Source organism: Phascolarctos cinereus, unplaced genomic scaffold (assembly GCF_003287225.1).
Source record: "Phascolarctos cinereus isolate Bilbo 61053 unplaced genomic scaffold, phaCin_HiC Scaffold_5;HRSCAF=322, whole genome shotgun sequence".
Lineage (NCBI taxonomy): Eukaryota > Metazoa > Chordata > Mammalia > Diprotodontia > Phascolarctidae > Phascolarctos > Phascolarctos cinereus.
In genome coordinates, this window is record NW_027555958.1 from 224,939,478 (window position 1) to 224,965,266 (window position 25,789).

The 25,789-nt window shown below is 37.4% G+C and overlaps 1 protein-coding gene across 1 annotated transcript in view; it reads right to left on the minus strand.

Annotated features, from left to right (window-relative positions):
• Window positions 1-24,808, minus strand: part of MEP1A (meprin A subunit alpha) — a 34,164-nt gene extending 9,356 nt beyond the window's left edge. The window contains 10 exon segments of the mRNA XM_078155667.1: window positions 841-1,314; window positions 3,445-3,660; window positions 8,195-8,344; window positions 11,696-11,917; window positions 17,672-17,847; window positions 18,599-18,689; window positions 18,692-18,715; window positions 21,201-21,279; window positions 22,096-22,136; window positions 24,679-24,808. Of these exon segments, the coding sequence (XP_078011793.1) occupies window positions 841-1,314; window positions 3,445-3,660; window positions 8,195-8,344; window positions 11,696-11,917; window positions 17,672-17,847; window positions 18,599-18,689; window positions 18,692-18,715; window positions 21,201-21,279; window positions 22,096-22,136; window positions 24,679-24,808 (1,603 nt within the window).
• Window positions 24,809-25,789: the final 981 nt, after the last annotated feature.

Consider the following 25,789-nt stretch of genomic DNA (forward strand, 5'->3'; position numbering starts at 1 on the left):
AAGCGACTTGTCCAGGGTCACACAGCTAGTAAGTGTCTGAGGCCAAATTTAAATTCATGAAGACAAATCTTCCTGACTCCAAGTCCAACACTCTATCCACTGTGCCACCTAGCTGCCCCATTTCTTGTGTCATAGGAAATGATAAAAAATTGACTTGGACAGACTGCTGCATATATTCTCAAATGATGTTTCTCAATAGTTATTTTTTGCCAGACTTTTCTGTGTTAAAAAAAAAGAGGGAGGAAGTTGAAGGTTGGTCCCAGGAATGACCATGATACTTTTAAAAAATAACATTTTTTTTAAAAGTAGCAGGAAGAATTCAAAGAAACATGGGCAATGTATACATGCACTAATGCAGAGTAAAGAAAGTAAAATCAAGAACACATACCATGCTACACTAAGGAAGATAAAAAAGAAGTCACTAAATGATATTCAAATTCAGCTGAAATTCAATGACCAATCAGTTTCAAAGGAGAGATAGTAAAACACTCAGTCTTAGCAAACAGGTAGTGGGTTACATGTATGGGACTTAGCACTCATTGTCAAATGGAATTACCACGCTGGTTAGTTTGCTTAAATGTTTTTCTTCATTAAAAGAAAGACTTCTAGGGCTGAGGAAATTTATGGGAATGACAGTGGTTAAAAAAAAGCATCAATCAATTTTTTTTAAAAAAGACAATTTGCTGCAAGGAATCAAAAATAGATAGAACAGGCTACTGGTGTGCCTGTTGAAGAATATAACCTCGTTATATTATTTTTGTTGTTTTCTTAGAGAAAATCACATATTTCAGTCCTTTCAAAAGCTTTTGGTCACAATTATGCCAAAAGCCACCTACCTACCTGGTGACGTATGGGCTTCGGATGTGGTGAATGCCATGCTTGATGACATTCTCTGGAGGGCATCAAGATCATTGTCAACAATTGTCATGATGGCCTGCCTATTTTCCACTGGCCACTCCAAGATAGCATCATTTTCCCCACTGCAGAGATGAAAAGCAAGTCCAACATATCCAGAGAGGCTGGTACTATTTCTGCCATGGGGGAATAAGCTCACCCCATAACCATATCCTTCTGAGCTGTAGAATCTAGGGCTCAAGAGCACATCACCTTTCACTGTGTTCTGAAGAACCTGAGAGAAGTTTCGAACCATCCAGACCCCTCTGGGGCAGGAAGTTTCAGTCAGAGTGATGTCATCCAGGAAAATCCCCCCTCTAGAGTTCTGGGGATCTCCCTTTGTGCCTTGGAAGAGGTAGCGGAACTTAACTTCCTCTTGGAGTGTCACATGGCCAATTTTCCAGCCATAGTCATTATCACCTGGGGCAGAAAGAAAGAGATGTTAAATGCCACTCAACCATGTGTTTTCATTCAAAACAGTCCTTTATTTATCTCAGTAATTATTTAATTCTATGATTTCCCTTTTGGGTCTTGATGCCAGGCTTTCTTTCTCCTGACACCCGTGATATTGAATGCATTAAGTGTTCAAAATGAGCTAATCATCAAAACTACGGAGTTACCAAGTCTATATTTGAGACTTATGGAAGTGGGAACCCCCATACATATTCCTTATCCCTCCAAAAACCAAATCTTTTTGCTGCTTGAAATGACAGCATTTCATTTTCTCACATTGTCAAAGGTTCTGCCTTTCAGAGATTTGCTTAAATTCACAAGCATTTTCTTAAAATCCAGATAGTGAAGGGTTAAACCTACTGCTTAAGGTCCTTCTGATTTAGTGCAAATTATTTCCAAAAGCTTATCTTTGTTCTGTTTAGCAAAATTAGTTTTTTGTTGAAAGAAGGAGGAAAGAGGGCAGAGAATTGATGGGGTTATAGGATTTAGAACTGTAAGAGGACTTAGAAATCATTCAGTCTAACGCCATCATTTTTTATAAATGAGAAAACTGTTAAATGATTTGTCCAAAGTCATACAGATAATAAATAAGAGAGGCAAGAGTTATGGCCAGATCCTCTTATTCTGAATCCAGTGATCTTTCTGCCATGCCATGGAGAGAAGTTCGGCTCTGGACATTTTAGTGAGGAGCTTTCATGTCAATTTCCATGTCAAGCTTTCCATGACACAAGAAAGCAAATGGCAAGACAGAGAACACAAAAAGTGAGATGAAAGGGTGCCAAAGACAGGCTTTCCTACTTTGAACCATATATTATCTAGTGCTGACCCTAACTTTTGACCATGAACCCCACAGGGCATGCATCAAGATAAATAAACATAAATATGTTAAAGTGAAAATATCCAATTTAATTTTAAATTGTATTGAAATCATTTATAAATAGAACTATTAAAGATTATTCTATTTAAGATGTTAAAGCTAAAATATATCATAATGGGGCTAGAATTATAACTTTTAATGGTCATATATGACATATATTTACCTAACTTTAAAAACAAATTTATCAAAGGTCATAACCTTTATAGCGATTATATTAGAGAACTCTTTTGGAGAAGTCCTAGAGACTAGTCTGCACACAAGGGGTGCTAAATAAATAATGAGCAGACTCTATCTGTAGATAAAGAGCTCCTTACTTTATAGTTGTGTGAACTTTCCACATAGGAAATCCCTCCCTTATAGTTGGCAAAAGCCAACTATAAATCTATACAGCAGTCATACATTTAGAATGAGAGATGTCAGATGAACAGACCATGTGCTGTTCTGGTTCCCCACAAAGTAGAACTAAGGATAAAGGCCTCTGATGTTTTTTTGGATGCTCTGTGGAATATTTATGTGAGAATATGGACAAAATTTGCATAGGATGAGAAAACATAGGTGGCTGCAAATCTGCACCATTATAGGGAGTAGTGTATTGAGGAGATCATAGAAATATTAAAGGGTACTCCATGCATTGATACATATCACAACTTCTCCATGCCTCCTCATCTTGTGCAATTCTTATCCATGTGTTTCTATTTGTCCTCCACAGAAGATACACCAACTACATTAGAAGACTTTATTAGTACTTGAGGTTACCAGTGGAATGCTTGGGCTATCCATCACCTCCAATTCTTACTTTATGACCATCCCACCTTCTTTTTAGTCATGTATACCCTCAAGAAAGTCTTTTAAGTCACATCTCTCAATAGAATCATCATTTTTTAACATGGTAGATTCTAATAACACTCACCATCTTTCCATGGTCAAGCAGGTTCTTTATTGTTAAACCAGGTATTTGTGATTGATTTGATCAATCAAAATGATTGATTTTGGTGTTTTTGAGACATATTCATAGCACTGCTAAATATTTAACAAGGTGCACTTTCCTTAAAAAAAATCATTATTGCATTTCTTGAGTTGAGAAGAGACTACATTAAGATTATCTGTGAATAAGTATTCTCACTTTAAAGAAAAAATCTTAAATAGATTTTTCTTCATTAGAGATTCAAAAGCCATGGTTTCAGTGGATTTCATTAAGCTCAAATTGGCCTTTTAGGTACCTCGAAAGGTTTCTATCTTGACCAGCTTACGGACATTGCCAGTGCTGTCATCCCTCTTGACCCAGACGACGAGTCTATCTAAGGGGCTTCCAGTCATCTTGTAGTAAAACTGAAGACACTGTTGCTTCCTCTTGGGGTAAAGAATCCTCGACTCCAGAAGAGCAGCTTCTTCTGTGTTCCCAGAACTGGTGTTGAAGTGCATGAAGTAACCTGCCTCTAACAAAAGAACAGAACAATGCTTTATACCAGGTCTTTCCACTCTGGGTTCTATTTACAGAGCCAAAGGTAAAGACAGGGTCAGGGCAAAGACCAAAAGAAGGATAAAAAAAGCAAGATGTTCACCAGGCATCCTTCCAACAGGCTACTTGGATCAGGACAGAATTCACTGACTTGCCCTAACCCTTCGTTTCCTCCATTCTCAATTTTGTGAATGAGATTCACTCTTTGCTGTTGACATTCTATCAAATACTAGATAGAGGCAGAAGCACAGAATGTGTATTTCCCCTAGCCCACAACAAAGTGCTATGATGGCAACAGACTCTTGATAAGCATCTGTGAAATTTATTTAGGAGAAAAAAAGAACACTTTATGAGGGGAAGCTTCTTAACATTGAGAGCTGTCTAGAAGAGGAGTGGGTTGACTCAGGAGACAGGAGGGTGCCCTTCATTGGAGATCTTCATGCAGGGTTGAATGATAGGTTGTCAGGAGTGAAGTACAACATATTCCTTTAGACTGGATCACTTCTGAGATCTCTTCCAAGTAGAGATTCTGTGAATCACAGAATGTTGCCTACTTTCTCTCCTGTTACAGGCACACCTTGTTTTATTGCACTTCACTTTTTTTGCACTTTGCAAATATTGCTTTTTTTAAAAAAACAAATTGAAGGTTTATGGCAATTCTGCATTAAGCAAGTCTATTGGTGCCATTTTTCCAATAGCATGTGCTCACATTGTGTGTCACATTTTAGTGATTCTCAAAATATTTCAAACTTTTTCATTATTTTTATATCTCTTATGGCGACCTGTGATCAGTGATCTTTGTTGTTATAATTGTAATTGTTTTGGGGTGCCAGGAACCACACCCATAAAAGACAGTGAACTTAATCTATAAACATTGTGTGTTCTGAACTGTTTCACTTTCCTCCTCTCTCTCCCTCTCCTCAGGCCTCCCTATTCCTTATAGGATCTTATACATTAAATGAGGAAACTGAGTCCCATCAGAATTAAAAGACTTGCCTAAGATCACACATGTAGTAGGTGGCAGAACTAGGATTTAAACCTAGGTCCTGTGAGACCAATTGGAGTCCTTTTTTTCACTGCACCATAGCATGCCAGTCCCTGTGCTAGGCACTAGAGATACAAGAACAAAAATGAAACCATTTCTATCTTTAAAGAGCCTGTGTTCCACTAGGGAGAAAGAAAAGGTACACAGGTTAAGTAAATAGAAAAGATATATAGCCATACCTTGAAGATATTGTGGGTTCAGCTCCAGACCATTACAATAAAGCAAATATCACAATAAAGCAAGTAACACTATGGGGTTTTTTTTGTTTCCCAGTACATACAAAGTTATATTTCTACTATACTATAGTCTATTAAGTATGCAATAGTATTATGTCTAAAATAATGTACATATCTTAATTAAAAATACTTTATTACTAAAAATACTAGCCTTCAGTGAGTCATAATCTTTCCAGCCTATGATCCTATGATAATATGAACCATACTATATCAAGATTATGTTAGATGGTAGGGATGTGAAGACAAAAATGAAACAGCTCTTGCCCTCAAGTACCTTACATTCTGCCAAGTGGAAACTGCATGTCCACAAATAAGTAAATCTAGAATATCTGTATCTATTTTTATATAGATGGATAGATATATCTATATCTATATATATCTATATATATATGCATATCTATATATCTATTTGCATAGAGATATGCACACATATACTACACATGTATATTTCTAAATTAGGTATTTATTTTACATGGTTGTTCAGTCATTTTTCAGTTGTGTCCAACTCTTCATGACCCCATTTGGGGTTTTCTTGGTAAAGATACTGGAATGGTTTGTCTTTTCCTCTAGCTCACTTTCTATTGAGTGAACTGAGGCAAACAGGGTTAAGTGACTTGCTCACTTACACAGCTAGTAAGTGTGTGAGGGTGAATTTGAACTCATGAAGAGGAGTCTTCTTGACTCCAGGCCCCACATTCTATCCATCATGCCACCTATACATATCATTTATATAGTATTTTAAGGTTTGCAAAGAACTTTACAAACATTATCTCATTTTATCCTTACAATGATCTTGGAAGATGAGTACTATCTTCTATTTTACAGAGAGAGAAACTGAGAGAGGCCAAGGTTAAATGACTTGCCCAAGATCATGCAGCTAGTAAATGTCTGAGACTGTATTTCAGCTGATTCCACATCCAGTGCCCTATCAGTACATCACTTAGATATTGACAAAAAAAGTCAATAGCATTTTAAGTAAGAAACAGATACCGATGAGCTCCTTTATCACAGGAAATCCCTAGGAGAAAGGTGGACTATATTATAAGTGGCATTGCTACTATAACTAGAATGAAGACCCCATGAGGTCAGGAGTAACTTATCTCAGACAAACTTCGTATTTTTCTCAGCCCTCATGCACCATTTTACACATGTCAAGCCATCATTGAACACTGAACCCTTGTGAGAAAAAGAATGCTGGGCCTAGTAGGAACCAATCCCAGTGTTGCCACCAACTTGATCCAGGGTGGGATGTGATGTTCTTTAGTGTCCCCTGTTATAGCCCATGACTTTTTTCTCAGTTGTCTAAAAACCAGCTAATATCTTTTAACAAACTTCAGATTTTTACTTTACTGAAACTACTACTTCCTAAGAAGAATGAAAGTTATAGCTCAGAGTCTGATAAAACAATTTCAGATACTTATTCAAGGCTGGGATGGTCTTTTCCTTTTCTCAGTAATATACCCACTCCTACATTCTGAGCATTTCAAACAGTATACAAAAAATTCCTCCTATTTAAAGATTACCTTTCTGCTTGCTTGAAAATCAAATATTAACCTATAAACCATGATGATTCAGACCTTAGATTTATGATTATAATTGAGTTTGGAAATATCTTCAGTATTTCCACGAGATAACACAATGTTGACTTAATAACTTAGAAGATAACAAAGAGATTTTATCTTTTTCTGAGATATAGGAGAGGAAATCTGCCTTGCCACAAGGCAGCTGGGTATTTGTCCAACTTGCTTTGGGGAGAAAGCCTAATCCCAGATGTCATCTCTACCTATTGACCCTAAAGAAGACATTGAGCAAATCACTTAAAAGACGACATTTTAAGTACCTAAGTTACTCATATGAGATGACCTGGTTTAGTACATGGATAGCAGGATCAGAGTCAGGAAGGCCAGGGTTCAAGTCCCATTTCTAAAACATATTCTCAATGTAACTGACTCTGGACGATTTGGCAACTCTCTATAACCATACACCACTCAATAGCTTGCTGATCTGCCTTGAGAGAGGAAATCTTCACATCGGAAATTCCTTATACTACAGAAATAACAGACCTAGTCCAAAATTCATATTCACAGACTCTCAGAGTTAGGAGGACCTCAGAGGCAACCTAGTTTAGTCCAAACCTGAATAAGAAGCCTTGTGACATTATCCCTGTAAGTGGTTACCTAGCCTTTGCATGAAGACCTCAAATGATGGAGAACTTGCTGCCTATCAAGGCAGCCTGTTCTACTTTTGTACAGCTCTTAAGCTCAGTTTGTTAGGACATAGATAGGGTTAGACAGACAGATAGGGAAGGGAAGGGAAGGGAAGGGAAGGGAAGGGAAGGGAAGGGAAGGGAAGGGAAGGGAAGGGAAGGGAAGGGAAGGGAAGGGAAGGGAAGGGAAGGGAAGGGAAGGGAAGGGAAGGGAAGGGAAGGGAAGGGAAGGGAAGGGAAGGAAGACATCAAGCTGAAATTTGCTGCTAGGACTTCCACTTGTTTTAAATTCTGCCTTCTGGGCCAAGCAGAAAAATTTAAATCCATGTGACAGCCCTTTGAATACTTGAAAACAACTACAAAAAGTCTTCTTCAAGCTAAGCATTCTCAATTCCTTTAAGAGATTCCAGTAGGGCATAAGCCCTCTAACCTTCCTGGTTGCCCTCTTCTGAGTGCTGTTCATCTTGTTAATGTCCATCCTAAAATCCATTGCCCAGAACTAAACAAAATACCACATGGTCTGAACAGAAAAAAAAAACTCCAGGGAAAACCTTCTCCCTGGTCCTAGACACTTTTCCTTTCTTAATGAAGTGTGAGATTGTATTAACTTGTCTCACTCCTGTATCTTATTGTTGTTTCATGGTGAGCAATTGGTCCCCTAGAACATGAAGACATTTTTCAAACAAAGAGTTATCTAGCCATATTTCCCCCAGCCTGAACTTGTTGAAGCTGACTTTTTGAACCTGTGAATCATTTTTTCTTCTCTTGTTGCTTATCACTCATCCTTTCAACTTTCCTATCACTCGTTTTTATCTTTCCTTTGCACGCACTGTCCTTGAGTGCTTTTTAATTCAGTTGATGCTTAAGGTATGTATACAACATGCCCTTTGTCCTTTTCCAGACTCCTACATATGGAAGTATCTAGATGCCAAAACAAAAATGCTGACCTGGAGTAGTCAAAAATCAATGCAGTAAACAACCTGATGGCCCCTTTAATTTCCCTTGTTTATCTTGTTTCACTGACCTTTGCATTGTCCAACCAGAGTATGATCTTCTTGTCCAGGACTATCACCTCTCTCATGAATCCAATCAGCATCATCTCTAGTGCCCTGGATCATGCCACAGATGTTTTCCTTCTCAAAAGTACATTGGTCCAGAAGGGTATGAGTTGCCGCTGAAAAAAATATGTCATATAAATTCATGTCTCTAAAGATCAAGGTTTCTTCTTTCTAGAGGCAGTTAATTTCTAGACAGGAAGTCTAGTATTATAGTGTATTTATACTTCACTTTGAGTTTTATAAGTCTCTGTCTTTTCTCTTTTTTAATAAGGCTCTTTCTTCACAACAAATCTGGGAGGTGGACAATGCAAGGATTGGTAGGCCTATTTTACAGAAGAGGAAGTTGAGGTTCAGAGTGGTTGAACAGTCAAGGCTAGGATTCAAACCCAGGTCTCCTGACTCCACATCCAACAATTCACTCTTATCATTTCATGAAAGTTATCCAATCAAGAATCAGCAGGCCCTCCACTTATATCTGTTAGACACATTGATATAGATGATTGCTTATTAATGCTTAATGAATGAAATGTTGGGTTTATAAAGGATGCTGAAGAGAGCTTACAAAAATCTCCCTTCAGGGAGGATTCCAGGAAGATGGCAGAGTAGGTCAGAAAATTTCAAGCTCTCAAGATTTTCCTACACAAAAGAGATAAAATAGCACTCAGGGAGAACATAGAGCTGTGAAAACAAATAAGAGTAGGGGAAGAAGAGGAATCTTCCTGGGACAATTGGAGAAGATCCAAAGAAAAATCCTGGACAAGATTTCCTCTTGGTAAAGAGTAAACACCTCAAGGCTTGGGTCCACTTTAACAACAAGCTGAAAGCTCCTTAAACAACAAGAGGTAAACCCTGGGGTTAGCTGGTTTGGGAGGCTACCTCAGCCACAGCCACAGGAACTTTTACCCCTAGGACAGTGAAGAGAGCTGGGCAGCTGAGGTGGCGAAGATCAAGGGAACATCTGCTGACGACGAATGCCAGACCCAGCTGTGGTGCCGAGATGGGTGAGGGCAAAGAAGAACAAGCACACGCCCACTGAGTGCAGAAGCAGTGGGGTGGGTCTACTGTGGACACTTACAAGAGGCTAGAGGTCTTGGTTTGAGTTTAAGGTCAGAAGAGTGAACTGAAGAGGATTAGAGGCACCATCCCCATCACCCAGGACTAGAGGCGATTATACAAACTAAATTAGTTACCAAAAAAAAATGCACAGGCAAAGAAGAATCCAACCATAGAGAGCTATTATGGGAATAGAGAAGATCAGGATTCATCTTCAGAGGATGATACTGAAGCAAAGAAACCCTCTTTTACCTGAAAGAGTAATGCCAAATGGTCACCTGCCCAAAAAGAACTCATTGAAAATTTTTAAAGTCAAATAAGAGAAATGAGAAAAAATTAAAAAGAAAAATAAGAATAATACATGAAAAACAGATGATTATGAAAAGAAAGTCAACTAATGAGAAGAAGAGATCCAGAATCTTAAGGAAGAAAATGACTCCTTGAAAATCAGATTTGGGCAAGGGGAAGCCAGCAAAGTTACAACAGATGAAGAAATTACATACAAACATACATACATACATACATACTATATATATATATATATATATACATACACACACACACACACACACACACACACATATATATGTATATGTATAATGTAATGAAAAAATAGAAGAGAATGTGAAACATCTCATAAGAAAAGCAATGGATCTAGAGGATAGATCAAAAAAAGAAAACATAAGAATAATTGGACTACCTGAAAGTTCTGATCAAAAAAAGAATCTTGATACAATAATTACAATAAATAATTTTTTAAAAATTGTCCTGAAGCATTAGAACAAGAGGGGGAAAAGAGAAAAAATCCACCAGTCATCACCTAAAAGAGATCCTATGAGGAAAACTCACAGGAACATTATAGTCAAATTTTGAAACCCCCAGATCAAGTACAAAATATTACAAGCAACAAGAAAAAAAATTTACATATGGTTGTACCATAATTAGAATCACACAAGACATAGCAGTGGTGACACTAAAGATCACAGGTCTTGGAACACTGTATATTGAAGAGCAAAAGAACTGGACTTCTGGCCAAAAATATTGTACTCAGCAAAGTCAAGCATAAATATAAAATTTTTAAAAATGGACATTTGATCAATTGTCAGACTTTTAGGTCTTTGTTAAAAAAGAAAAGAAAAAAGAAATCCTGAATTCTATAGATTTAACATACAAGAGCCAAGAGGAATATGAAGTACATACCAATGACTAATTACAAGGAACTAAGTAAGGATAAAATGTTTACCTTTTATGTATAAAAAATGTAAAACTTATGTCTAAGATTGTTACTAGTAATTAAGTAGCTTATAATGAAGATTGGGGTAGACTTGAGTATGATATGACTTCAAAAAGTAAAACCATTCAAGTACAGCTAAAAGAGTCTTTTACAAATAAGGTACAAGTGGAAGAACCAATACAGAGGAATTAGATGGGGGAGAGAGGCTGTTAGTTCTGGAAACCTACTCTCATCAAGAATGGGTTTAAGAGGGGAAAATACATACACATTTACAAGAGTATAAAAGTCTTCTAAATTTAGGAAGAAATAACACTCTAAAGGGGATGGGGGGAGAGGATACAGGAGAGATCTTTAGAGGGGAGGGTGTGGGAATAGGCTAAAAGGGGAATAAAGAAGGGGATTTCGATTTAGGGGAATGAGGGAGGGCTTGCTGCAGTCGAGGTAGGTTAAGTAATAGGAGGGCAAGGTAGCAGGTAGAAGTAAAGTAGATAAGTTAGGAGAGATAGGAAAAATAAAGAGATATGCATAAACATAAAAACAAAGATTAGGGGTAGAATCTCTAAGGGAAAGTATATGTATGTATATATATATATATAATATATATATATATATATATATCTATGTATGTATTATGTGTATATATGTATGTGTTATGCATATATCAATACCTATATATAATTATGTCCAATGCTCAACTGTAGCCTTGAGGTGGTGGGTAGGGGGGAGGGAGAGGGAAAAAAGAACAAAGTAAAAAGTGTCCAGCAGAGAGCAAAAGAAAGCCTACAAGGAAGTAAAGAAAAGATGGACAGCTTTCAACACAATGAGCAGCATTTAATACATAGGTTTTCTTGAAATGAAAAGTTATCGCTATATGATTTGAATCCTCTTCTATGTTCTGCTGTGCACATAACTTTTTTTGTTTTTTGGTTTTTTTATGTTTAAGTTTATAATGTTTCCTTTTCCTTTCTTATTATGTATTTAAGTTTTAGTATTTGTCTAAAAGAAAAAAAAGGCTCCCTTCTAGAGACACAAACAAGATCAGTTCTAGTGTGTCTGGGTCTCTGCCCTTCAAAGTAAAGTAGAAAGAAAAGACAAGAACTTCACAGAGTGCACAGACCCAAGGTGAGCAGGGAGATGACACAGTTTCAAAATCCTGTTGTTCAACCCCATCATAACTTACTGCAGTTGTACATGCGATTAAGCCTCTCTATGTCAATCGTGCTAAAATCAAGGCGCTGTCCAATGATGTCATCAAATGCAGGGATCTTGGCCGTGATGGTGGGTGCACTCTCATTCTTATTAAAGGAAAATGGTTCATAGTGCATCAGAGATTCATAGTCATAGGGAGTGTTCAGGTCAGTTATGAAGCTGTCGTCGTAGGCATCGAAGTTGTGCTCATAACCTGTCAGGGAGAGAAACAGCCGATCGTCAGCCTTGAAAAGTATTTATACAGCTTGCCTGCAATGAAATGTTGTCTGGTGCATCCCAAAGAAGAGGCTTTTCTCATATCAGTCATTAACAGGAAGCAGATAATGGAAGACAAGTTGGAAGTTGGAGGGGGATGAAAGTAGATTTAAAATGTGTAGACTGTGAGATCCAAATTTATAAATGACATTAGTTTGGGCATTTCTTTTTAGAAACAATGGCATACCTTCAGGATTTCTGCAGTAATTACTTAAGAAATTAAATTGTTGATGGCTCTCTTTTTCCTACAGGATGAAGTCCAAACACCTTAGTCTGAAAATCTGGTTTCAACCTTGCCTTCACCTGCTTTTCCAGCTTTATCATCTAAAACTCTCTGACATGAACTCTCTGCTTTGTTCACATTGATTTAGTCACAATTCTAACCCCTTTGATTAGCTAGCATTTTGTTTTTGTTCATGTTGTTTTCTTTTATCTAGAATACCCTCATTCCTCCTCTTTACCTACATAAATCTTATCCATCCAGCTAAAATCCTTCCTCTTCCAAGAAGATTGTCTGACCACTTTAGCCTAAGAGGACAATTTCTTCATTTGAACTTTTATAGCACTTAGTTTTTGGAGTCATGTGGCATTTGCCCTACACTTCATAACATCTTGTAACATTAGTGATCTTTTTATGTGTTTATGTTTTCTCTGTCCAGTGGGCCTGTAGAGCAAGTGCTATGACATTTTTCTTAGCGTTGTCAGGATACACCTTTATTCAAATCACATCTCCACAAATTACTAGTTTTGTGACTGTGGACAAGAGACTTTGAGACTCTGAGACTCAGTTTCTCTATCTGTGAAATAGGTTAATAATACCATGTCACAGGCCTGCTATGAGGATAAAATGAGATTGTGTAGATAAGGTGCTCTGTAAACCTTAAACTACCATATAAATGTTAATTAATATTTCTAATATTATGTTCTTTGAATAAATGAAAAGGCATTTATGAAATACTTGTTATGTGTCAAGCATTTGTATCCTTCATGGACCTGATGTGAAATGTTAGGTGAAACAATGTTACAAGGTTGGGGAGAGACTAGATTTCCAGTGGGAAAAAATGTCATAGTAGGATTTCATGACATTATGTCAGAATTTGATTAAAATTTATTAGGGACTTGATATTGTGAAATATTGATTAGGGCAATATTGTGTGATTTATTGCCTGTATTTGTACTTCTGTAATGTCTCACATGTAAGAAAGTATAGAGTGGTAGATAGAGAACTAGTTCCAAAGGCAGGAAGAACTCGGTTCAAATTTTACCTCCTACATGTGCTGGCTGTGCCACCCTGGGCAAATCACTTAATCTCTCCATGCCCTTTGGCAACTTTCTGAGACTATGCGTTATAGACAAGGTGCTGACCTGCACTGGTGGAAAGGATTTCCTAACCTGAGAGTTTCCTATAGCAATTAAATCATTTCAGTTATTTTTTTTAAGCCATGTCTGACCCTTTGTGCTCTTATTTGGAGTTTTCTTGGCAAAGATACTGAAATAGTTTGCTATTTCCTTCTCTAACTCATTTTACAGATGAGGAAACTGAAGCAAACAGGGTGAAGTGACCTGCCCAAGGTCACACAGCTAGGAAGTGTGTGAGGCCAGATTTTAACTCAGGTCTTACTGATTCCAGGCCGAGTTTTCTATCCACTAAGCCACCTAGTTGGCCTAATTAAATCATAGTTCCAGTCATTGTCCCTGATTTGTCACATGATTTAAAGCATTTTGCTTGTTTGTTTCTAAATAAAGAAGCTATTATGAAAATCTGAATTTTTTTTAACCCAGGCTTTCAAGTCTGGAGCTCTCAGAATATGCAGAAACAGACACAATTGGAAAGTTGACAATGGTGCTGCCTGCTTGCCAGAGGATTGGAGATGGTGAAAGAGCAGTAGGGAAGGAGCTAGAGACATACGGTTCTTTGAGATAGAGACATATGGTTCCAGGCTTCTTTCAGACCAACCTCAGGGGCAAGAGAAAGAAAAAAAACTACAAAAATGACAAATGTACTGAGGAAACTAACTCTTTCACATGTCTCTGATTTTCAGGTTACATCCTAGGAGATATGGGAAAAATAATTTCTTCTTGAGTGAGCTAGGGATCTCTTTTTTGATTCAGCTGAGGTCGTCTCTAGCCCCCATCTGAAGATGTCATTCACTCTTCCGTATTTTTCTGGTGTATTCTAATCTGTGTAGCATCTCTCATTTTTTTTTTTGCTATTTCGCTTGGATAAAGCTCTTCTCTATTTGTATAACCAGCATTTATAGGAAAGGTGCCAAGCCAGTGCGTGTAAGCTTGGGCCTATCCTACCCAAAGGAGTAACAAAGGAGCTTTTACTTTGATCTTTTTGCACCCTGGGACCAGCAATATTGGGGGGGGGGGGGCAAGTAGATGTAATTCTAATACAGTATCCCTCTCAGAGACTGGTGAAAAGAATGACCAAAACCTTTTAGCTTTTCTCCTCTCCCCTCAAGGCAAAATTCCAGAGATATTTATCAATGCCTGTCATGTGGACACACATATCTTATATGCATAAAGAAACTTCTACATAGGTAACATTTTTAGAAAAATGATATTAGAAGTGAGGGCATAAATAACTATGTGCTAACATTCTGACATTTTAATTGGGTATTTATTACTTCCTACAGTTGAAACTAACCATCTTTATTTCCTCCTCCTGAACTTATTTGGTTGAGTCATTGTACATAATAAAATTTGTTCTTAATGGTAATATACATATATGTATACATATATATGTCCACATATTTATGTATATGTATGTGTTTGTGTATAGAGAGACAGAGACAGAGAGACAAGAGGCAGAGACAGATGTCCTCTGTCATAGCATGGCTATGTGACTGTCCCAACTCTTTGCGGCCTCACTTGGGGTTTTCTTGGCAAAGATACTAGACTGGTTTGTCATTTCCTTATCCATCTCATTTTACAGATGGAGAAATTGAGGCAAACAGAGCTAAGTGACTTGCCTAGGGTCACACAGCTAGAAAGTGTATGAAGCAGTATTTTAACTCAGTTCTTCCTGACTCCAGACCTGGTACTCTATCCACCACACCACCTACCTGCCCTTAGCCTGACATAAAGAATACAATGTGGACATGACCTAAAATGCTAATTACATTAGGATTTTAATAGTTTCCTTCAATGTCTTCAACTAAAAGAGTGCCTAGAGATCAGGGATTTCAGACACAGTGGTAAGGACAGTGGGAAGATATTTTAGGATGAGGAAATCAGTCTTGACTCTCCTCAGATGGAACCAAGTGACTCCCTATTTCTCTGGCCTTGTTCACTTAAAACCTAGCCCTCTTCCTCCTGGTGTTGACATTTTTACCTCAAATAGTCATAAAGAAATTATGTGAATAAATTTCACTCAAGTACGAAAATAATTACTTTGAAGAGTGGGAGGGAAAGTTTCCCAACTGATGCTTGGTTTGGCAACAGCAAAAAGTATGTAGGTACCTAGTTCACAGAGAAAGCATCTCAGAGCTTCCATCCACTGGTTCTATTTCCTTTCTACTGTTCGCATACATACACAATGACTATGACAAAATAATTTAAAAAAACAGAAACAAGTGAAACTAAATATTGGGAAATTATAATGCCTATAGTTGGTGTCAAAGACAACACATGTGAGCCTGCTTCTTCACAAATGTAAGAGATTATGGGAATGGAACATTGTACGTATTGTTGGACTCTTTCAAGATGTTGGTAAGTTTCCCTGAACTGTTTATTTTCACCTATTTTTTTTTTATCTTTTCTTATAAGGATCCAAAACTAGAAAAAGGCTTGCAATCGGTGGCACAGCTAATGTTGGAGGCGTGGTATGAACCCAGATCTTTCCAGAATCAAAGTCCAGCACTTTTCTACTATATCATACCATGAACATAGAGAGGAATGACTTCTCTATGGTTCTGCACCTAATACCCTTAGGTAGCACCAGTAGGACAGAAAAGTCATGAGATCACTACTAGAACACCCCACCCAACTTCTTCCCAAACTTCTCTGACTAATAAATTCATTTTTCACCCACTCCAATCCACACTGAATTTGGTGGGATGAAAGGAATATTTTCCATCCTTTTATCTTAGAGGTAGCACGGTAAAGCTGCCTTCAGAGACAGGGAGGGCTGGGTTCAAATCCTCCCTTTGATGCCAACTGGCTATATGACTATGGGTAAGTCACTTAACTTTGAGTGCTCTAGACAACTATCTAAGATCATAAGTTGCAGGGAAGGTGCTAACCTACATTGGTAGCAGGTCTTTCCTCACCTGAGAGTTCCCTATACCAGTGAAATCATAGGTTCAGTCCTAACTCTATTGAATCGCCTTCTGGTTGATCTCCCTGCCACAAGTAATATCCCACTCTAGCCTCCGCTCTACACAGTGGATAGAGCACTGTGCCTGGAGTCGTGAAGACCTGAGTTCAAATCTGGCCTCAGACACTTGCTAGCTGTGTAACTCTGGGCAAATCACTTAACCTATTTGTCTCAGTTTCCTCATCTGTAAAATGAGCTGGAGAAGAAAATTGCAAACCGTTCCAGTATCTTTGCAAGAAAACTCCAAATGGTGTCACAAAGAGTGAGACATGACTGAAATGACTGAACAATAACAACAAAGCCTCCATTCAGCTGCCAGAGTGATCTCCTAACACTGCACATCCTAATTATGATAAACTTCCATACTCAATAGGTTCCAGTAGCTACCTATTACCTCCAGGATCAAATATCTTTAAAATCTTCTTTTGTCCTTTCCTATCTTTTTCCATCTCTTCACTACTTATTCCCTTCCTTGTAATCTGCAACAGAGGGAGAGTGGTCTTTTTGCATCCCGTCTCCCAACTCTCTGCCTTTTCACTGGCTGTCCCCCTTGCCTGGAACACTCTCCCTCCTTCCACTCCTGGCTTCCCTGGCTTCCTTCAAGGCTCAGATCCTAGCTTCTGCACAAAATCTTCCCTGGCCATTCTTCCCTTTTCCCTCCCCCACCCACACACTGCTAACACCTTCCCTTTGAGATGGCTTACCATTATTTTGTTGTTATTGTTTAGTCATTCATTTGTGCCCGACTCTTTGTGACCCCATTTGGAATTTTCTTGGCAAAGATGTTGGAGTGGTTTGCCATTTTCTTCTTTAGCTCATTTTACAGATGAGGGAAGTGAGGCAAACAGGGTTAAGTGACTTGCCCAAGGTCACGCAGCTAGGAAGTGTCTGAGGCCAAATTTGAATTCATGAAGATGAGTCTCCCTGATTCCAGACCTGACATTCTAACCAGTGTACTGCCTGGCTGCCCTGGTCTACCATTGATACTGTATGTATCTTGCATGTATGTAGTTGTTCGCATATTGTCTCCATCCTTCGACTATCAGCACACTATTACCCAAGATTACAATTCAAGATTTTTACAATAATCCAGTTGTACTTTCTTGTGGTTATTATTTAACATCGTTAGCTAATAAACGGTCAGTCAATAAACATTTATTAAGCACTTTTTATCTACTTTCCTAGACAGGAATCATCAGTTAGGAGCAGGTGAAAAGAGCTTGCATTTAGCTCTGTGTTCTCTGTGTAGTGTTGACACAGGATTGCTGGGTCTACACACCTTATTAATTTGGTCACACATAATTTATTAGGGAAAAGGAAGGTGGGCAATGCCAAATTTTACTTACCAATGGGCAGATTAATACCCACCTGGAATAATTTCATCCCACCAAATGTTCACATAATCATCCCGGTCCGACCTCGACTGCTCATGATAAAATCCCAGGGCATGCAGTATTTCATGCTCAACAATAGCTTTGTAGTCACAGCCTTGACCAATGGAAATGTTCTGCCCTGTATGTTGATCTCCAACCATAGACCAGCACCTTCAAACAAAGACAGAATGGAAACTTCTCTCTGACAATTCCCATACCCCAATATCATTTAAAGAGGCATGGGGTGGCTTTTTCACAGTTGTTTGATATTGACACTAAACTTAAGAACAGAAATCATAGGGATACTGGCAACTGACAGGTGTGTATCTCATCCAGAACAATGAGAAAAGCACCTACCATGCCTAAAAAAAAAAATCACAAAAGGGGATTCTAAAAGAAAATATCCTTGTTTCAGGACTTTTTTTAGTGGGTAGAGCTTAGGTCCCTTAGGACATAACACGTTATGTTTTCTTTTTCTGATTATTTTGGTCTTTCCTCATAGATCATCCATTTTTTCTGTAAGGAATTATGTAGCTTTCTTCTTTCCCATGTCTTCCTATGAGAAACAATATGGGTTAGTGGAAAGAATACTGGATTTGGGACCAGAGATTTCCTGTGGGAGAGGAAACAAATAGCTGTCCTATACCTGATATCCATATTGTACACTGAGAACCTGTTGCTTACATTTTGTGGAGACCTCAGATATGAGCCATACTTAAACTTTGCTTTAGAGATTACCCTGTGATTTTACTCTAAGGTGGGGGCAGAACCAGAGAAGGCAGCCTAATGACCATGTTGCACTAAGCACCACCCTCTAGGATGAATAAGTGTATATGGGAGCCTGGAGCTCTTTTGGGGGGGCCCTAGGGGTCACTCATATATTCATCAAAGGCAGAATTTTCAAAATGTCTATAACACAAACCCATCAAACTTCTGAAATATGATGTAAGTTTCTTCTCCTTCATAGGGCTTGAAATCCACACAGGACTTGAGACGGAACATTTCAAAGGCAAAAGAATGACTCCTTTAGCATTCAGTCCTAGAAAATATAGTACTCGTTTTAAAAATGCACTTGAGAAAATGTTTCCTGTATAGGCATAAAACAACTCTGGCTCCCTCTTCCCCCTCTCCATCAGTAATGACCTTCCCTCTCATAGCTGGTATAGCATTCTATCTCATACCTCCTAGATGCATTTTGAAGTGTTATAGTTAGCTAGGTAGAATTTAGAACTAGAAAGAGAGGATGTTTGAGATCATTTAGCCCAACTGTTTATATTATTGATAAAACAACTGCTATCCAGGGAGAAGAAATTACTTGCCCAAGATTACACAAGCAGTATAAGTGGCAAAGTGGGATTGGGACCAGGTCTTCCAACTCCAAATCTGGTGCTCTTTAAGCTACATCTTGTTTCCTTCACTACTAGGTAGGGGACCTTCTAAACTTTCTGTCTTCCCCAGTGCTCACCAGAATACTATGTATATAGCGGAGACTAACTGGATATCTGTTGAATTGAATCTATGCTTAAAAACCTTACTTAAATATTATTTAAAATAATATTTTAGAGAAAAAAATACTGGTCCTTTTAGAAAACAGTTTCTAGGAGTGTTTCCTAACAGGGAGCCTGGCAAAAACCAATGTATTTAAGTCCTTTCTAGGTGTAACTTCAGTAACTAAGGAGGGGGTATCATCACAAGTAGAGGCAAGTTAAATAACTAATGAGAGGGTAAAGAATGGTGGCTTTCAAAAATAAAACTAAAATCTATGATGGGAGAACAGTAGATATGTTGGTTGACTGTTTCAAATTACTTATTTTTTTCTTCTTTGAAAATAATCTTTGTTATAGGGGATTAGATAAAAAAGAAACATTCAAAAACAAATATGATATAAAAACTAAAGGCATCCATAAAATAAAAAGATAAAAAATCTAAGTAACCTAGAAAAGCTTTAATGCCTGACTTACCTAGAACTTTATCCTTCAAGATAAGATTGAGAATACCTTAGAAGCTAGATAGACAGCTAATTATCACAATGGATAGAGTACCGGTCCTGGAGTCAAGAAAATCTGAGTTCAAATTTGGCCTCAAACTCTTACTAGTTGTGTGACCCTGAGTTAGTCACTTAACTCTTTTCCTTTATTACAGCTTCATCTAGAGAGTTAATTAACAAATGTTTATTGAGAATAAGAAGTGGTACTGTATGTGTTATCAAATTCTCATCTCATCCTGTTATATGGAGTAGGAAGTTTTTTTTTTCTAATGTTTGTTGTTGTTTGATAATTGCAGTCTTGGAAAATGTACACTTAGGTTTCTAACAATCAATTGTCTGTTTTTTTTCTTTTTGGCAAGGCAACTGGAGCTAAGTGACTTGCCCAGGGTCACACAGCTGGTAAATGTCAAAGGCCCATTCTGAACTCAGGAAGATAAGTCTTCCTGACTCCAGGCCTAGCACTGTGTCCACTTTGCCACCAAGTTGAATCAATTCATTACAAATCTTAGAAATGAGGTTTTTTATCAGAGAAACTTGTAAATATTTTAAAAGAAGAGGTCCTGACTATTTACTATATTGTTTAAGGGTTGCTCTACTTAGCCATTTTATTTAGTAGGTTGTATTTATGTAAATTAGCTGCATACAAAATATATGGTGATGATCTGGATCTTGGAAACTATGTGATTATTCAAATCAAGTGGTCACAGTGAACAGAGAAAATGAAAAGTAATTTAAAAAAACAAAAAAAACCCCGCTGAATTAGGAGTCAGAAGATCTGAGCTCAAATCCTGACTAGCTGTGCGACTTTTGCAAGTCAAATCAAGTCACTAAGCATTTATTAAGTGCCTATGATACGCTCCCAAAATAGTCAGTCCTGGAAATGCAGAGACTTGGGGGTAAGTTTAGGATTACAAATAAATAAGTACAAAAGAAAGAGAACAAACCATTATATGGTGCCTACTGTGTGCCAGACATTGTACAATGACTTTTAAAAAAAATGCTTATTTTTTAACAAATATCTCATTTGACCCTCAGGAAGACCCGAGTTTAAATCCTGTATTAGATACTTGCTAGCTGGTATAACCTGTGGCAAGTTACTTAACCTCTGTCTGCCTCAGTTTCCTCATCTGTAAAAAGAGGATAAGAGCAGGACCTACCTCATAGAGTAGTTATGAGAATCCAATGAGATAATGAAATATGAAGTGCTGTTTAATGCTAGCTATTAGTAGTATATATCACACAGTATCCTTTAACAGGCATATCCTACATAACCTGGATTCCTCACAAATGCCATGTTAGCTGAAACAACATTACATGAGGCAGTTCATTTCATAGGAGCAATAAGCATTTTAACAATGTTATTGAAAAATAATATTGGTTGATGGAACATAATATGTAGGGCATGCCTTTAAATGCAACATGTCTTCAAATAAATTTAGGAATTTCATGAATGACCATGTCTGACACTATTGCATAGACCAGAAGAAAATGAATCAAACCAAGTCATGGGTGCCAAGTTTAGAACAACCACTGTTACCCAGATTATCAGCCAGAATGTAAGGGATCGGGAATGTCCATCTTGTCGTTGGATCTCTCAGTCCATTTCGGTTTTTGTTCTAGAAACAAAGAAGATAAATAATTCACCAAGATCTTCTGGCAGGGAAGAGTACTCTTCAAGAAGTCTTCCCTTACTTCTCTAGTCCTCAGGATTAGAATTCCCCCATCACTGAATTCCTTCAGAATTTATTGTCTGTACTACAACACTTACTGCATATAGTCTGTAATGTTGTGACCAATTCTGGCCACCATTTTTTTTTTAAGAACACTGACACTTTACAGAACACTCAGAGCAAAGTATCCAGTGTGGTGAGAGGAATGGAGTCCATGCTATATGACATGCAGTTGAAGGAAGTAGAGATGTTTAGCCTGAAGCAAAGAAGTCTTAGGGAGAACATGATAATTATCTTCAAGTATTTGAAGAGATATTACATTAGATTTATCCTGCTTGTCCACAGAGCCCCAAACTGTGAGCAACATGTAGATGGTATAGAAAAGCAGATCTGGACTTACTATAAGTTAAAGCTGCTACAATGTTGAATGGACTGTCTTTGGCAGTAACAGACTGCTTATCAATGGAGATCTTCAAGTGGCTGGATGTCTGTGGGCCAGAGGATTCTATGGACAGGATTCCCACTGAGGTACAGGCTGGCCTGGCTAACCTCTGCAATCCCTTCCAACTCTAATATTTTATAACTGCCTCCTATAGGTGACTAATTGTCTTATAATCTTGTAATCAATGATATAAGAAACTCTTAAGATCAAGGACAGGCCTCTTACACTTGATAAATGCACAATAAATACTTGATTGATTGAGCAAATCAAAAATGTTGAAGCAAATAAAGCTCCATGACTTCAATGATGAGAGTACCTACCGGTAATAAGATGTCTCCTTCAAAGAGGTCCAGACCAGCAGCTGGAAATGGATTAGAGAAAGGATATTTGGGTGAATAGAATTAAACATCAACATAGCATGAAGCAGAGCTTTCCTATGATTAAAAGAAAAATTCTTTGGAAACAAGGAAATCTAGCATAATTCTCACCAATCACCAATCTAGAACAACAAAATCTAGAACAACTCACCAGTCTCTTAAGCAACTTGTAAATCCTACAGACTGGTGTGCATTGTTATTTATATGAACAAATAATAAGCATTTTTAAAGCTGATTAGTTTCCTTGGTTAAAGCACAACACCAGTGAGATTAGGACTTAGTCCCTGTGTGGATGGATCATGGCAACAAATTCATCCCAGCCTTAAAATGCCTGCTCTCAGTGATAATGGGGAAGCACAGGGAAGAGTACGGAGATGAAACATTGCAAATCCTCTTCTATGATTGAAAACACAAACCAACCTGGTTTTACTAGCTGTAGACAAGTACCATCACTTTTCAAAAACAGCAAAACTTAACCCCAGTGTTTTTAGCTTTGCGTTGGCAGCATGATATAGGAGACAGTGTGGAGAGACCTGGGATTCTTGTTAGTTGCCTGTGATAGTCATTTAACCATTTTGAGTCTCCATTTCCTCCACTATATAATAGTGGTAGTACTTACCTTACAAGGTCATTGTGATGATCCAGTAAGATAATTTGTGTAAAGTGTTTTGCAAGCCTCAAAGCTATGCATAAATATGAATTGCTATTATGTATACGGGGCATCCCAAAAGTCTTCGTATAATTTTAAGCTCTTACAGCTTAAAGTCTTAGTGAAGTTTAAGTTATTAATATTTAAATCTGCACTAAAACTTTCGGGATACTCTATATTAACATGTATACAAAAATGTCAGTTTACATTATGTATTGTATTAAATATAGCATTAATAACAGCAACTGGCATGTATATTTATATTAAAGCTATATGTAGCAGTCAGCTATTATTGTTATTATATAATAAGTCGTAATATAGGGAAGAGAAAAGAAGAGAGGAGAGATGAAGAAAGAAAAGATGGAGAAGGGAAGAGAGGAGAAAAAAAGAGGAGAGAAGAGAAAGTAATGACACCAAATGACATCTTCACATAACTTTAGTGTTTATAACTGTGTTGTTTTCTCGTGTTTTTGTTGGAGTTGAGAAAGAAACAATCTTAGGACAAATCACCATCCTGCTACTACTACTTTCTATTCAGTGTTCTACTGTCTATTACACAAGTGGATAAAATAATTGTTTTTGTAGTTGAATGAAAGTTTTAAGATGTAAGTTCATCTTCTACGGGCTCACTGAAAATGTTTTCACTACAACCATAGTAGCAGATAGAATGACAGTGCTAACATGTACTTTGTCCTCTTCCCAAATGGTTTAAATTTCTTCTGCTAGTTCTCTCTGTATTTTGAAAGCTTTTCATTCCAAGTGCATTGGAGATTATGAGTCCTTGGCTTGTTAATCTAAAATAATTCTCAAATTTTTTGTGTATCAATATATGTAGCCATTCTGTTCGTTATGGCGCTCCAGATAATTTTCATTTTATTTTAGCAAATTCGTCATCAGCTTGATTTTTAAGGATTTCTAATTTGTAGCATGGGGATTGGTTGTCTGTGGATTTAGAAAAGATACTTTAGAAAAGAGCTTCTGTTGTACAATTCTACCTACCTAATTGTGTCTTTCTAGGTCTTTAGTGATACGCTGCACAGTTTCCACTACTTCATTGCATAATCTATATCAATCAATGAGTTTCATCTCCTTAAGGAAAATCTTTCCATATCTTCTAGTAGCAATGATCCGATCCTGAATTGCTATCATAAACCCCTTGGAATTCTATAAACAACTCTGCATAGCTCAGCTATTTGTTCAACACTTAATGTCAGACCTTTGAATTAGGTAGATTATTATAGGAGTAGTTTGAAAATTAGATTATAGGGGGAAATGCTAGTATCCTCTCCAAGACTATCTCTAATTTATTTTGTATAGATCTTGTTTGTACATAATTATTTGCATGTTGTCTCTCCATTAGATTGTGAACTCCTTGAGGGAAGAGATTGTTTTTTGCCTTTCTTTATATCCCCAGAGCTTTGCCTTATTTGTTGATCAACTGACTGATTATTGACACATTTTGATTCCTTTTTTTGTAACTTAGCTGCTTTAAAGGTTCTATCCAGAGCTAAATCACCTTTGACAACATTTGACAAATCCAATGGCTATTCCCATTGTTATCATTTACTACTTCATAGTGAAATAAAGTCTGTTTATTCCAAAAGTATTTCTGTAAATTTTTAACCTCTTTTAGCACATACAGCTAGTGCCAATTAGTGGAAATAACAAATTCCCTGCAACGGTCACGTGTATTTTAATTTGCACTATTAAAAATCATAATATGGAAAATATGCTCATTGGTTCCATCACAATGGAAATACACAGAGCAAATTCAAATCATTGAGAACATCATGAGGTTTATTTTTTCCACCAATAAGATCTAGCTCTACTCTAGACCATCTATCAATATTCTGCCTTTTTTTTTTAATGAAGATTACTGAACCTTTTTATAGCTGCCTCATGGTGGTGATAAGTCATTTGTTTCGTTAATATGTCTTTTTGTGGAGCCTCTTCTAAATCCATTATTAATCCTTTTTCCGTGCCAGGAGTCTCCATTAATATAGGCATTGCGTAAGTATAATTCACCTTTGACTTTAGGATACAAGTCAGCTTCTTAACAAACACAGCTTCAGCTTTCTCCTTCATAACCTTCTGTTTCTCTTGGTATTTCTAAGCATTTGCTCTCATCCACTGGTATATTTTGACCTCTGGATTCAAGCCCAAAGCTAATCTCTGTGTAGTAGAATAGAAAGAATGCTAGATTTGGAGTCAGAAGATATGGTTAAAATCCTACCTCTTTGTTACTAGCTCCCTGTTGGAACTTGGGCAAGTCACTTATCTCTATGTGTCTCATATTATCCATCTGTATGAAAAGAGTGTTGTACTAGATAACTTCTAAGGTACATACCAACTCTAAATCTAGGATTCTGTGATCCTACTGGCATAGATCTAAATGACTTTTTATTAAAGTTTCCTCAAGATTAAATAGCGGGTTTTCCATGGCTTAATGTTATCTGAGTACATCAAGGAATTGATACAAATGTTTTTATATAATTCCCTCTTTGACTTGAAAGATCTACTCATTTCTGTTTAGCAAGAATGATAATGAATTTAAGATTAGTCATACTCCTAGCAGTTTTAAACTGTCTCTCTGAAAGATGTTATTTTGTTGTTTTTGTTGTTGTTGAACTGTTGTTCAGTCATGTCCAACTCTTTATGGTTCCATTTGGGATTTTCTTAGCAAAGATCCTGGAATGATCTGCCATTTCCTTCTCCAGCTCATTTTACAGATGAGGAAACTGAGGCAAACAGGATTAAGTGATTTGCCCAGGATCACACAGCTAGCAAGCGTCTAAGGCCACATTTGAATTCAGGAAGATGAGTCTTGCTGATCTCAGGCCCTGACACTCGATCCATAGCGCAACCTAACTGCCCTGCTCCACATCAGTTGTTCTCGATATTATGTCAGTGACATATTTTAAATAGAAAAATGTCCTATGTGAACATATAACACCATAATGGTTATTATTATTACTGTTATTTACTACT